General features: G+C 46.0%; 1 protein-coding gene across 1 annotated transcript in view; it reads left to right on the top strand.

Moving 5' to 3' along the window:
- Enpep (glutamyl aminopeptidase) overlaps positions 1-13,977 on the top strand; it is a 58,821-nt gene that overhangs the window by 5,576 nt on the left and 39,268 nt on the right. Inside the window, exons 3-9 of the mRNA XM_010641509.2 lie at positions 2,722-2,842; positions 4,974-5,128; positions 5,550-5,663; positions 8,270-8,404; positions 10,146-10,211; positions 13,452-13,517; positions 13,619-13,770. Coding sequence (XP_010639811.1) covers positions 2,722-2,842; positions 4,974-5,128; positions 5,550-5,663; positions 8,270-8,404; positions 10,146-10,211; positions 13,452-13,517; positions 13,619-13,770 — 809 coding nt within the window. The remainder of the gene's footprint in view (positions 1-2,721; positions 2,843-4,973; positions 5,129-5,549; positions 5,664-8,269; positions 8,405-10,145; positions 10,212-13,451; positions 13,518-13,618; positions 13,771-13,977) is intronic.

Genomic DNA, 13,977 nt, shown 5'->3' with positions numbered 1-13,977 from the left:
GAAAAAAAAAAAAAAAAAAAAAAAAAAAAATTAGCAGACAAAACTTCTTGCAGGGCGACCCCTGAGTAGTTAACTGTACCCAGAACTATACAATTCAGTCCAGCCTTCGTGCTTGCTGTAGCTCCTTGCTTCTTTCCACCACAGTGAATTGTCTGCCTGGATTAAAAGATCAATTGAGGGCAAAGAGAACACATACCATGAATTTATTTGTAGAAACTAGGAATTAGGCTATAAAACCATTTTAAGTTTTGTGCCATGGTTTTTAATTTATGCATTTCTCTTCATAGAGATAGTCTTATGAGAAAAACTTGTTTCAATGCTCAGATATATTTTTTACTTATTTTGAAATAATTTTTGATTTACAGAGAATTGCAAAGATACAACAGAGTTGTACTCTTAGTTTCCTGTCATGTTAACATCGTACCTTACGGGGTTGGGCATGTAGCTTAGTGGCGCTGTGCCTGCCTGGCAAGTGCAAGGTCCTGAGTTTGATTTCCAGTACCAGAAAAAAAAAATTGTGTATTACATAACCATTTTCCATACATTCACCAGACTAAGACATTAATATTTGTGCAATACTGTTAACTAAACTATAGCCACCAGATTTTCCCTATCGTGCTTGTTCTGTCCCAGGATCCAGTAGAGGACACTGCCACACAGCACAGACTCATCACAGCGCCTTAGTTTCCTCTCTGACACTTTCTGTCTTCGCTTCTTTTTTATGATTTGAAACCCGCTCTCTTTAAGGTGACTATAACCTCAAGACTTTATTGTCTTCGTAACGAAATGAAAGACGAGGCTGAGAACGGCCCCGCAGCCCCGTCTTGCTCCCCTCCCTGGTCCCGAGCACTGTCCCTCAGGCCGGTGTCCCTCTGTCCCGCCGAGCGCCCTGCACCTCCGCGGTCTCCTCAGTAGTTTCAGCTCACTTTGGAAAGTCAGCGTTGTCCACGCACCGTGGCCCCTGCGCCCAGAGATCCGCTCCTTTCTTGTCCCCTCCCCTTTGTGGGGCCTCAGCTTCTCGTACCCCTCAGTCGGTCCAGGGCGCTCGGGGACATTCACCGCGATTTCAGGAGCACGTGGGGAGGGCAGCGCCAGTTTGGCATCACGGGTTTCGGAGGACTCCGTGGGGGCTGCTCGCCATGCTCCTCCGGAGGGTTTGGGCCGTGCCAACTTGGGTGGCTTAGTTGGGAGAGATTGCTGGGTTCCTCACTGTGCTTTAGTACTTTTCCATGTTCTGTCTGATGGCGAGGGTCACTAGGTGCCGTCCACCGCCAAGGGGAAGGGAATTAAGTTCCTCAGCACGAGGCAGGGCCACTGGGTTTATGGACACACGTTACAGCCTCTGCAGCTGAGAAATACCCAGGGAGAAATCAGCGGGCTATGGAAGCGTCTTATTTGTTCTTCGAGTTTGCACCTTCCACACATTCTCAAGTGGAGATTGTCTGCAGTGATTATCACTCCAAGGTTCTAACGGTGACACTATTTTCCTCAGAGCTATTTTGACAGATTAATTTTACTATTTTTATTAGTGTATATTTGCAATACACAATAGTTACATTTGTTTTGGGGAACTGGTATGTGTACAAGACATATCCCTTCACCCCACCTGCTCTTTCCCCCGTCCCCTTCCATATGCCCAAAACGTCTGGCTGCTTGTTTCCAATCATTTCTACTTTGCTTTACCCATTTATTTGTTTATATTTTAGGTTTTGTTTCCTTATAAGAGCTTTACAATATTTAACGTTTTGTGTCTGACTTACTCCACTAAACATCGTCTTGCGTTCCTGTCATTTTCCTGCAAATGACATAATTCCATCCTTCTTTATGGCTGAATACTATTCCGTGGTGTGACTATGCCATTTCTCTTTATCCATTCGTGTGTTGAGAGGTGCCTAAGCTGTTTCTGAGCTCTGCTGTTGTGAACTGCAGGCTGTTAACAAGGGGTTGGCACACATCCCTGTGGTCCAGTGTCTTTTGAGGCTTTATCCAGGAGAGGTACAGTGAGGCCAGTGGAATTTCTGTATTCTCCGTTTGAGGAATTTCCCAGGTGCTGATTTCCCCAGTACCTTCCACCAGCAGTATGGAAGGGTTCTCTTTCTGCCACACCCTCCCCAGCATGTCCTGCTTTTTGTGTTCTTGCTGACAGGCATTCTGACGGTGTAAGATGGGATATGACGTTGAGGAAATTTTGAACCATTGTATTTTACACTCGGAATAATTGAAACATCAGAGGGGTGACGTGGGAAAGCAGGATGGAATAGCATGAAGGGAAAACGCGTATCCCGGGGCTCTTTAGATGAGAAAAGTCCCATTAATTCATTTCCTCCGAGACGGCACACGGAGAAAGACAGACGCAGACGGAGAGGGGTGAGTGGGCTGCTGGGAGCAGGGACAGAAATAGACACGAAGACAATACGTGTTTCAAATAGGAGGAGAAAAGGCAACTTTCAGTGTCTGGGACAAAGTGCTAGCCACTGTGGTTCGCACTGTTTCTAGTCACTGAAATTGCGGCTTGAGTTGTGGAATTTAACTCATGTTTCACATGAGCCGCGGAGATGTCACTCGTCCAGGATGTGGCCAGCAGGAAGCAGAACCCAGATTCGAATTAGACCTGTCTGACTCCCGAATCCCCTTCTTTCAGCTATATCGCGTGGCATAGTTTTCGGTGCCTTTTCAATGAAGAATAATTCCCACTGAATTTTTTTGTGTTTTGTTTGATAGCTCACTATTTATGTCCAGCCAGAGCAAAAGCACACAGCTGAATACGCAGCAAACGTAACCAAAATTGTGTTTGATTACTTTGAAGAATACTTTGGCATGAATTACTCTCTTCCTAAGTTAGGTAAGAATCGTTTCTTATTTTCTTATTTTTAATTTCATCTTTCTTTTTGCCTAAGTTAATTTGCCCCGCCCATTCTACCTCCATGAGTTAATGGCCATCCCTCTAGTTTGTACCCAATGCTTAGCACACAGTGAAATGTCCGTTCTGGACTTCTCTGAGGACGATGTGAACACCCCTCCTGACAAAGGGAGGTCAACGCACGTGCGCAGAGCTGCGTGCCTGCTAACGACAGAGCACTGGGCTCAGTGGGTTTACAAATGCGATGCTGGTCCCCATCACATCCCTGCCTTCTGGTGTTGGTGCCTTGGAAACCACAGGGTAAATGAGGCAGTGACACCCCCGTGCTTCTGCCCACGGTTGAGTAAAACCAAGTCCGGATTCTTCAGCAGTTACTCCTCTCCTAAGTGGATTTTTTTCCATCGTATGGAAGGAGGCGTGATCTCGTCTTAAAGCTAAAGCGTGGCCGCGGTCAGATGGGGCAGACGTGGCCCTGCTCCCCACAGCAGGATGACTTCATTTGTAAGCTCAAGGAGCATCCTCAGGACTCGAGATGGAAGCTCCTGGAGATGTCCGTAGGGTGAAATGGAGAAGGGAAGCAACGGACAACAACTGGCTCCCTGTGCCGCCTCTGCCCTTCCTTTAATAAATCATCCATGCAAAGAACCTGGGCGCCAGGGTCGCCCCAGGAGGGCAGGTTGGCTCGGGAGCACCGCGTTTTCTCTGCAGTGGAAGCAGCGGTGATTTTTTATTGCTGCACAGCTATTGGAGGAGACAGAAAGAACAGCAGCTTTTCATCAGTGCCGAAAAAAAATTATAAAATGTGGAGCTCCTGAGTGCAAGGTCTTTTCCCTTTGCCGCACGGTGGCCCGGACAAGTTGGGAGCGGAAGTCACCTCTCTCTCCGCTGTGTGTCCCACCCCTGCTCCCTCTTCTTACTTTGCTGTGCGCATTTTCAACACTTGCAGAATTAGCTCTACCACGGCCTACTCCGAAATGCACTGGAGCAGATTAACCTTAGAGCCGATACTCACCAGAGAGTGGGACCGTCCAAGGGTTAGGGGAGAGACTTCTCCACTCTTCAGGGGTATTGTTAAGACAAAACAGCCAGCCCTAAAAACGGAGATAACATGAAGAGAGGCTATTACCCTACTTTTGACCTCTACCTCAGATACATCATTTTTATTCCTTTGTAAAAAGCTTGATAAATATTTTAACCAGAAAGAAGGGCCTTTCATCCATGTCAGATGAAGACTTCAGTGGATTTTCATTTCTGTGCCTCGTGTAAATTATGCCTAATGATAAACCACTTTTTGATTAGAGTTCATAAATGGAGAAGCCGTGTTTTCTGCTGATCAGCTGAGCACTTTCTTTTTCGGCCTGGAACACAGAGCTGCCCCCAACAGCCTCCTCCCGTGGGGTACTGTGTGCAAGGTCAGAGACCCTGGTGAAGAGGAAGAAGAGAAACTCATCATGGAACCTAACAGTTTAGGTCTTGGAGAGCCCTGGGAATGGATCGCATCCGTTTCATTTTTCTCCAGCTTCTTTAACGCACCTATAGATGGTGATCAGAGGAGGTCAGGCTGACCTTGAATCCGAGGGCTCAGGAGGAAGATGGAAGTTTATCTCCTCCGATACTCTGCGTCCTAGTTAGACCTCTATTTCCAGGCACTTAGAAGTAGCTCTGACTTCCTTAGTCCTCCTCTGCACGCTTGGCTCTTTTTCCCACAGCTCATCCCCAAACCGATTCTCCCCATTACCTAAGTGGAAATCACAGGAGAGAAAAGCTCCTAACAGTGAAGTACTGTACAGACAGGAACAAAAGGCACAAAATAATGGAGGCCTTGAAAAAAACAGCCATGAGGATCCTTCTTTTAAAAAAGGCCACATTGGTGTTTAGAACCCACAGGAAAAGCATCATGGAAATTCTGAGTGCATTAGGCTCGAAACATTTGCACACATGGTTACGGCTTTTCACTCTAAGAAATTACTTTTAGCTTTTAAAAGACATTCATTCCAGGAGCTTAATTTGGTAAAAAAAAAAAAAAAAAAAAAAAAAAAAAAAAAAAAAGAAAGAAATGCTATGAGCAAATGGAAAGAATATCTTTCTTGCTGCACTTTTTCTTTCTCTGCAGATAAAATTGCGATTCCAGATTTTGGCACAGGAGCCATGGAGAACTGGGGGCTCATCACGTACCGGGAGACCAACCTGCTCTACGACCCCAAGGAGTCCGCTTCCTCCAACCAGCAGCGCGTGGCTGCTGTGATTGCCCACGAACTTGTGCACCAGGTACAGGGCACCCGCTGCAGACCGGCCCCTTCTAACCTGCCTGCAGCCAGAGGAGTCTCTTACTTATGACTTAGCAGGTGAAACATAGCCAACTCAGAAAATCCTGCGTGAAAACTGTTTGTGCTAATAAACACTGAGCCCTAAAGAAACTTTAAAATTTGTTGTTTTGCCATTAGTCAATCCATAGGTGGCCTTTCTGCAACTTTAGCATCCCTCGTAGAAGCTAAACAAAGACAGTAAACCAAGGAGCATCTAATATCCAAAAATCAGGATAAGTTAAGCAAGAAATAAGGGCCAAGTGCAGCGCTTACCACTTCTGTGACACAGTGACAGAACTTACGTGGACAAACGCTTTGAAATTGCCAGGGTCTCTCTAGCATAAGAATAAGAAGTTAACTGCCTCTGTTGCTTCCGATTTCAGTGGTTTGGGAATATCGTGACCATGGACTGGTGGGATGACCTGTGGCTGAACGAAGGCTTTGCCTCTTTCTTTGAGTTCCTGGGAGTGAACCACGCAGAAAAAGACTGGCAAATGGTGAGCCCAAACCGTGTGCTCCAGGCTCCTGCGTCCTTTGTGCAAAGCAGACCGAGAGCTCTGGACTCTGGCGGTGCCTGCAGTCTGGGGCTCAGGGCAGTGGGGGTGGGAAGGTCCACGGTGTCAGCAGGGAGCAGCCAGCCTTGCCTAGAGCCGTGCCCGGGCCCTGAGGAGCAGATGGCCACCGCAGTCTGGGGACATCTCAGATGGTGTCACTCAGGCTGCGTTCCAGGCGGGACCAAGACAGCCAGTGCAGAAAGTGGCAACCTGTGTTCAAGAAAATAACCGCCAGCTCACTCTGAAAAAGTTACTCTTGCTTTGTGAGCCACTCACCCTAGACAGGCTGCTAAAATGGTGCAGTGAAGAAATAAGTCTAAACTTAGTGCACAAGCTCAGATCCTGGACACATTTCTTAGGCTCGGAAATAAGTCGGTTCTCTCTTCACTGTGCAGTAGGGACACGTTGTCCCGTAAGGTTAGAAGCCTCAATGGCTGAAGCGCTGTGTGCCTGAGGGGCCAGGAACAGAAATTCCCCTGCATCCTATGTTTTTAAAGAAAAGCTACATATGTGTTGTATTTATATAGATGATGTAAGTATTCTTATCGGTACGTATGTATAAATGTGTGGACACCCGCATGTGGACATAATGAACAGACAGTTCTGAGAGATCGCTTATGGTGTAGAATACTGCCCTCTGCTGGCAACAATAAAAATTAAATGCCTGAGGCCTTGCAGTTCTAGCTCTAACCTTTAAAAGGGAGAGTGTCTTGCAGCTATTGCTTCTTTATAAGCGTAAGCTGCACCAGGGTTTCTCAAGCATGAAAACGCTGATGCATGGTTACCGGAAGTGAACCACATATGTGGAGAATTATTGTAGCTTCTGATTTCCTTCGTAAAGTAACCCGATGCCCTTCTTATATCTAACTGCTATAAAAAATTGTGACATTTTAACATCACCTGATGTTAAAAATTTTAAGGCTTACAAAACACTGATTGGATTCCAGAAGAATCTGGTGTGCACATCTTGAGGTTTCGATGACATTAATTACTTGGCATAAATCACACCCACCATTCATACATTCTTCATTCAGTGAATACGAGGAGGACCCAAAATGGTTAAAAAGTAGTTTTAGCCTTTAAGAAGTTCTCAGTTTAAGGTATTACAGATGAAGAGATCAGAAAAATAAAGATATTTTGTAAGACAGCTTGATAAATTCCACTATAATGGAACTTCCTTTCATCAGTGAAAAATCTGAGGGCTGGGATATAATAAAACCTGACAATTACTAAACAGACAATCGGTGTCAAAGCCAAGAGTCAGATTCCTGATGCTATGCTGCTAACAACAGGGATCTTTCTATTTACTGACAGCTCTTAGGTGTGAAAGAAATCAAAACCAAGTCCAAATCGCCTTGCCTGGCAGCCTTCATTTAACACCAGAACCTTGCCTGTTATACACAGAAAAATGTAGAGTGATACATGTGCTCCTCTTTTGGAAGTATTTTGAATTAGACAGGATTGATGAAGTTTTTAAGTTTTTAAATTAGTGATGGTTGAACAGGTCGGAACCTTGCTGCTTAAGACTTCCATTACTAGCAGCTAATGTGCCCGGTTTCCACTCTGTGCCAGGTGCTTAGCAGAGCCATGTCTTCAACTGTGTAGAAGTCTAAAGTGCAGATGCCACTGTCGCCCTTCTTCTAATGAAAGAGGGCGCTTGCTTAAAATACCAAGAGAATGGAAAGACGGAGCCTGAACCCAGATCTGACTGTCCCGCTAGAACTCTCAGCAGTTGTTTGGCTGGGAAAAGCCAGGACTGAAATGACAGTTGATTGCTAGAATTAAAGATCAACTCTGTTTTCTTTGATTGATCACAAGTCATCTGAATTCCAGTGCCAGGTTGACATGAAGTAAAAACCGAACATCAGCTATGGCAAACAGTGCCTCACTTATTTCTCAGAACAAATCTGGGACTGTTGTCTCTGCACAGAGGTGGAGATGTCTTGGGAAGGTGGGCATGTGTCCAAGGTCACAGGAGAGTGGCTGAAACAGAATCCATAATGCCTGCATTTTCTTGGCCTGTCACATAGAAGTCAAAGGAGTCATATACAGAGGAAGGGACTGAATCAGTGTAGAGCAGTATTATAATTGACATCTGAGATCCCAAAGTTGCGTGTTTCTGGGAGGTGACCGGATCTTGGAGAGCTGTACTGGTCTGCGGATTCACCATTGAGAGGCAGCTGGACTAGGTGGTCCCTGGGGTCGTGACCTGGAAGGCCTTGTCCCTGGCTCTTCTCTTCCCTCTCTGCTTCCTGGCTGCCATGGGGTGAGCAGCTGTGTCCTCTCCAGGCTCTCCCACCGTGTGTTTCTGCCTTGAAGCCAGCTTACCACAGACTGCACCCACTGGAAACCGTGAGCCAAGCAAACCCTCCCTAAAGCTGAGGGTGTTGAGTGTTGTGTTCCAAAGAGGCTTGGAATACAATTAGTTTGAAGGGCTAATATTTGTTGTAGATAACTTGAGTCTTTTTATTTACCCTCCCCATGCGGCACTATAAATAATGAATGAGTGTTAGGGAAACACGATTTCTCTTTGGTTCATCTGTCTGCAGCGTGACCAGGTGTTACTTGAAGATGTGTTACCTGTGCAAGAAGACGACTCACTAATGTCTTCTCATCCAATTATTGTTTCTGTGGCGACCCCTGCTGAAATCACATCTGTTTTTGATGGAATATCATACAGCAAGGTGGGGAAATACAGCATTGTTTGGAAGATCTTTTTACCTATTGACTTTTCCAGGAGATGCTTAAATATGCGAGATTGGTTAGACTTGCCAGGGAGCTCTGGAGAGCAGAACAGAGCTTATTCTCAGCATTGTGCTTTTCAGAAGAACTGATTAGTGCTGGTTATTGTCACACGATTTTGAATCCAGTTTTTAATTTTTTCTCTTTTCACCTTTACTTATAACTGCTGTCATTTTGATAAAGTCAACACGTAGGCTTTAGGCAGAAAATTAGATTTTTTTCCTTGCTGACCATAGACCCTCTTGCTGTGTGGCCAGCAGAGGATGTCTCACGTGTGGTCACCCTATTGCTGCAGATTCTTTATTCCTCCCAACAAACATTTAAGTGCAACTCGGTTGGAAGGAAACATTTTTATTGATTTTTACATATGATCTAAGGTTGGCTTTGTTCATGTCATAAATGTGGCATTTTTACCCATTAAAATTTTATGAAACATTGCTGAAAATCTGTATCTGAAAGTTTTATATTACCAGGTCTCTCCTGTTATACCACCTCCAGATATATTCCTTGCCTATATGTAAAGTAATTTAAATTTTTATTTTAATAATTTTCTACTCATTTCTCATAGATTACCCATAATTAAGTGATTCAAGGGCTATTGCTGAGTAATCCATTTTGTTATCTGGGGTGATGCCTAAAACATTACTGTTTATTCATATTATAGTTATTAAAATGAATACTTAAAGTAGCTTGAATCAAAAAACTATAAATTAGTGTTTGAAATTTATGGCACAATATTATTTGGCTCCTCCTATATTATTCTCATGGCATCTTTCCAAGGTCGTTTTATTCATTTTTTCACATTATCAGTGATTCTTTTTGTTTTTGCATTAAAAATGCAAATGTCCAGTCTACTCATAGCCAATTGTAGTAACTCACACAGAACTTAGAATGGCTTATTCCCCAAGTCCTAGATACTCCATGGACTAAGATATTAGATCATAAATAAATAAATTTTTCAAATCCCTAAGCCTTCTCCCTTGGTAGAAAAACAATTTAAAATGTTGGATAAGTCATAAAATAATTGCTAAATTCAGTGGGGAGAGAATGTTTTCCTAGTAAGTTACTCGGAAACTGATTTGAAATCTTAAGAATGGTGCATCTAGGTATTGATTTCCTAACACACAAAAGCAAATGGAAAGCAGAGGCTTGCATGAGATTCTTCAGATGAAAGAAAACCAAATGAGATAAACTGCATTTGACGAGAAAGTTTTTAATGCCTAAATTACCTAACTATTCCTATTAAACCGATAATTCATCAACTCTATGCTTCTTTCTGCTAAACATAATTATTTTTCTAATTTTGAGATATATTTAATAAATTTACCATAATTTTACCCTGAAACCATTTTTTAAAAATCAAAACTATGGTTTTGAACTATTCCGTTCTTTAGCATTGCTCCATCTGCTGGTTTATTTTAGGAACTGCAAGTGTTACTGGACCTTGAAGCCCCTGAAAGGAGAATTTTAGCAACTTCTTTACCTTTCAGTTATTTTAGAAGCACAGATTTACAAGGTGCACCAAGTGATATTTTTATCTTGAAATCACAGAGTGATGACTGTGTAGTTTAGCAGAGTCATCTTCAAGGGACACTTTCACATAAGGATCAGGGTAGTGATGGCTGATACCTGTTCCTTTCCATAACCTTGATCGGCTTGGTTTGCGATTTTTCTCTGCTGCAGGGAGCTTCCATTCTGAGAATGCTGGAAGACTGGATGACTCCGGAGAAGTTTCAGAGAGGATGCCAGGTGTGCTTTATGGCTTCCGGTGACCCTGAAAGTAAACCACCCTGATAGGTGCTGGTGAACGCTAAGGGTCATTATATCCGTCACCTTTTTGCCTTGAAGGCTGATCACATAGCAAAAGAGAAAAAGCAGTTTCACTCCAGAAATCTCTTGGGGAAGTTTAAGCAGATTGGTTATTTGTGATGCCTTTCATTTGTGTATTTGCTTGGGCTCCCATGAGAAATCACCACAGAGCAGCTTGGACAGGACAGCGTCCTCTTCTCAGATTCCCAAGGCAGAGGGCCGAGGGCCAGGATGCCGGCCAGTGCCGTTCCTGCGCAGTTTTCCTCCTGGCCGCCTCTGGCCGCTGGCCACCTTCCTTCTGGCTCCCCCTGTGTGTGGGGCTTCTGATGCCTTTCATAAGAACCACGCAGACTGGAATACCCCCCAAGCCCCATTTAAGAGCACAGTCGCTCCATACCAACATGATACAGAATTTAAATATCTCTAACTGGCTGCTCCCTCACAGTAAGCACATGAGTTTTCCCTTCTTGTTGGACTGGAAACTGACTATGCTCTTTTTAGAATGGAGTCAGTGAATAAAGAGTCCACTTCTTTTAGGAAAGAGAAATAAGAGCAGATTTTCTAATACTTTCCCCAGATCCCACTTAAACATCTTGCTCCGGTGAGTATTTTAGGTTCATTTGTGTTTTTCTAGCAGATCCTCAGTCTCAGAGTCGCTGCTTTCTAATCTGTGTCACTCGAGTCTTCAGAGAACTGTCCTGTCCACAGCCTAGAACTGGAACCCTATTCTGACTCCTTGCCTCCTGTCTTTGTTCTCTGATAACCCAGATGTCTGGGTGCAGTGGTGCTGGGGTGTACACCCCATAAAATGGAACACAGGCTGGGGAGCAGCGCCTATCAGAGCACCCACAGAGCAGCGATCCCTGGGACAGAGCCACCGGCCCCACTACTGCCTTCTAGCTCTGTGGCATCTCTGTGCTCCAGTGTCTCAGAACACAGCCCACACGGTGGGTGGACCAGAAGATTTTCGCTGAGTGAGCGAGCAAATAGTCTAAACAGAGAGAACACAGTTGTTGTAGAAGATTCATTTTCACACATTACGTTAAAGTTCCATTGGCGTTTTCAGTCTAAATTAAATTGTCTTTGATAAATAGAATAACACGTCTTTGGCATCTTCAGAACTGACTTCCAGTTAAATGATCTTTCACTTAATTCTCTCAGGGAAGCACCAGAAGAAAATAGGTAGAGCTAAATAGGTAGAGCCAGGGACATCGCTTACAAACAGAGAGCTCGCCTGGGCTCCATCCCAGGCCTGCAGGAGGAAAGCGTGAGCAGGTGGTCTAGTAATCCACTGACGGACTCACCTCCTTTAGTCCTGGTATCCGTGGTACAGTCGATTTTAAACCTCTTGTGTACAACCAACACTTCTCAAGTTAAAACTTCCTCTACCTGTGAGTGCAGGTGTGCTGAACTGAACTCCGTAAGCAGGTAGTAGTTGCACATGCTGACGCAGTGCTGTGGAAGAGTCTACGAAAACTCCACCAAAGCACTCGTTTTTGCATCTCCCAACACCTGCGAATACCTGAAATTGGCACAAGGTCAGGGTTGGCCACCTTCATCAGGGCTCGGCCGGTGGGCTGCTCCTTCCGGTTTGGAGTTTGAGCTGCCACACTTTGCTTCTTCCCTGGGTCCTGTTACCCCTGCAGATACTCACTTCCGGCCCATGTCTCTCCTGAGGAACCTGGTGGGGGCCGAGTCTGGGCCCGGCCAGGCGTCTGCTCGTTCATTTTCCTTCATCAGCTTCCCCAGATCCCACCGCAGGCAGCAGAGCAGCACAGATGGGAGAAGGGAGAGCAAAACCTCCTATCCCAGAATCCCTGTGTGATAGCGCAGTTTGGAAGCAGGCATCAGAACATGCGGTTACCATCATCAGCAGGAAGCGAGAGACATGCAGTCCCTCCTCCTTCCTCTGGCACCGTGGCATCGCCAGTGAGACCGGAAGGGCTTTGCTGGAAAGTGCCCCCTCCTCCTGGGCCTTTGGGCTCTGCAGAGCCTGCTGCTGAGGGCTGTGCCTGGGCTGTGTGATTCTAGATGACGGCACTGTGACTGTCCACACTGAAGAAGAATACAGAATGCTCGGAGCTCTAATTAGACAAAATAAAATCAGTGCCTTTTGCTGCAGTGTTTGCATAAATTTCCATCGGGCCGGTAGAGTAAAACACAATTTTTTAAATTTAGTAAACTGCGGTTTAAAACACAGCCAGGATGAAAACAGTGCACACCTGTCCAGGGTTTGGGTTCTCCTCATAGAGGGCCCAGGCTGATCTCTTCGCCTCTGTGGGCACCAGACAGAGCTGCAACCTTCACCTCAAAATGTGGGGTTTGCAGGAAATCAATATCCATTCTGGTTCCTGAGATCACAAACTCTGTGAGTATACACCCAAGAGTTCTAAATCAGTTTTAAAAGACATTCAATATAAATTGTCATTAACACATAGATAGGGTTATAGTTATTAGGAAACTAAGCGTCCAATCTTTTCATTAAAATACATTGTTTCTGGAACCCCTCCGGGGCCCTGACACTGGTCGGTTAGTGCCCGCTTGTCCCTTCCTCTGCCGCCCCCTGGTGGCAGTGTTGAGAAACGCACCCATCTCTAAGGCCCACCTGGACGCCAACCTGCTCTGGGTTGTCTGAGTCCAATTCTGTTTTCTCTCCCTGTGCGTGTACCTCGGGGGCCCGGGCCCGCTCAGCCCTGCACAAACCCCAACTCAGAAAGACGCCACTTCTGCCCCTAGGGCGGCAGGGCCGGGCGGTGTCCTGGAGAACGCACAGACCTCGGGCCGACGTGTTCTACTTAAAGGTTCGTATTTTTTAGATACTTGAACAGTGAAGACGCGTTCTGTGCAGCAAATGATTTTCCCTTGATCCATTATTACCTTTTTGTTCAGGAGATGGCATATCGATTTTCTTGGAGCAGAGGTCGGTGAACTGCTCAACAGGCCAAACCTGGCCACGACCTAGAAAAGGGGTCTGTATTTTAAAATCATGGAAAAATCAAAGGAAGACCATTGTCTAACATAAAAGCTGTATAACACCCCAGTGTCAGCCGCATAACTCGTACTTTACGCAGACGGCCATGCTCACTAAGTCAGACGCAGTCGCCCACTGGCTGGGGGCCTCCGGGAGGACGAGGAAGACCGACGCCGGCTTCTAAAATGCTTACTATTTTTCACATACAGATTTACTTGCAAAAGTTCCAATTCAAGAATGCGAAAACTTCAGATTTTTGGGAAGCTCTGGAGGAGGTAAGGCGATGCCCAGGTGTTCCTCGGGCCACCAGCCGGGTCTCCGCTTGGCTCCCACCCCTCTCGTTGTGAACGAGCTGACTTCCGTGTCTTCCCGCCAGGCCAGTAGCCTGCCCATCCGGGAAGTGATGGACAGCTGGACCCGGCAGATGGGCTACCCCGTGCTGAGCGTCGGGGACGGCAGGGTCATCAGGCAGCAGCGCTTCCTGCTGGACGCGAGAGCCGACCCGTCCCAGCCGCCTTCGGATCTCGGGTAGGGCTCTCCCCGATTGGCAGAGGCAGCAGAGTGGCGAAGCCCAAGTCTGCGCCGACGGGGGCTCCAGGCCCAGAGCCTCGAGGGCGCTGCGGTCCCCAGGGTCGCGGTCGGAGCCTCCGTGTCTGCTCCTCCGGGAGGACGCTCAGGGAGTGACCCGCGAGGGACGAATAACAGGGCTGCAGGCCCTGCGGGAATCTGGAGGCG

The sequence above is a fragment of the Fukomys damarensis genome, unplaced genomic scaffold, assembly GCF_012274545.1.
Source record: "Fukomys damarensis isolate Sample0158 unplaced genomic scaffold, DMR_v1.0_HiC HiC_scaffold_25, whole genome shotgun sequence".
NCBI classification, from domain to species: Eukaryota; Metazoa; Chordata; class Mammalia; order Rodentia; family Bathyergidae; genus Fukomys; species Fukomys damarensis.
Note: the sequence above shows the minus strand (reverse complement) of the source record. Positions and strands in the feature narration are given on the sequence as shown.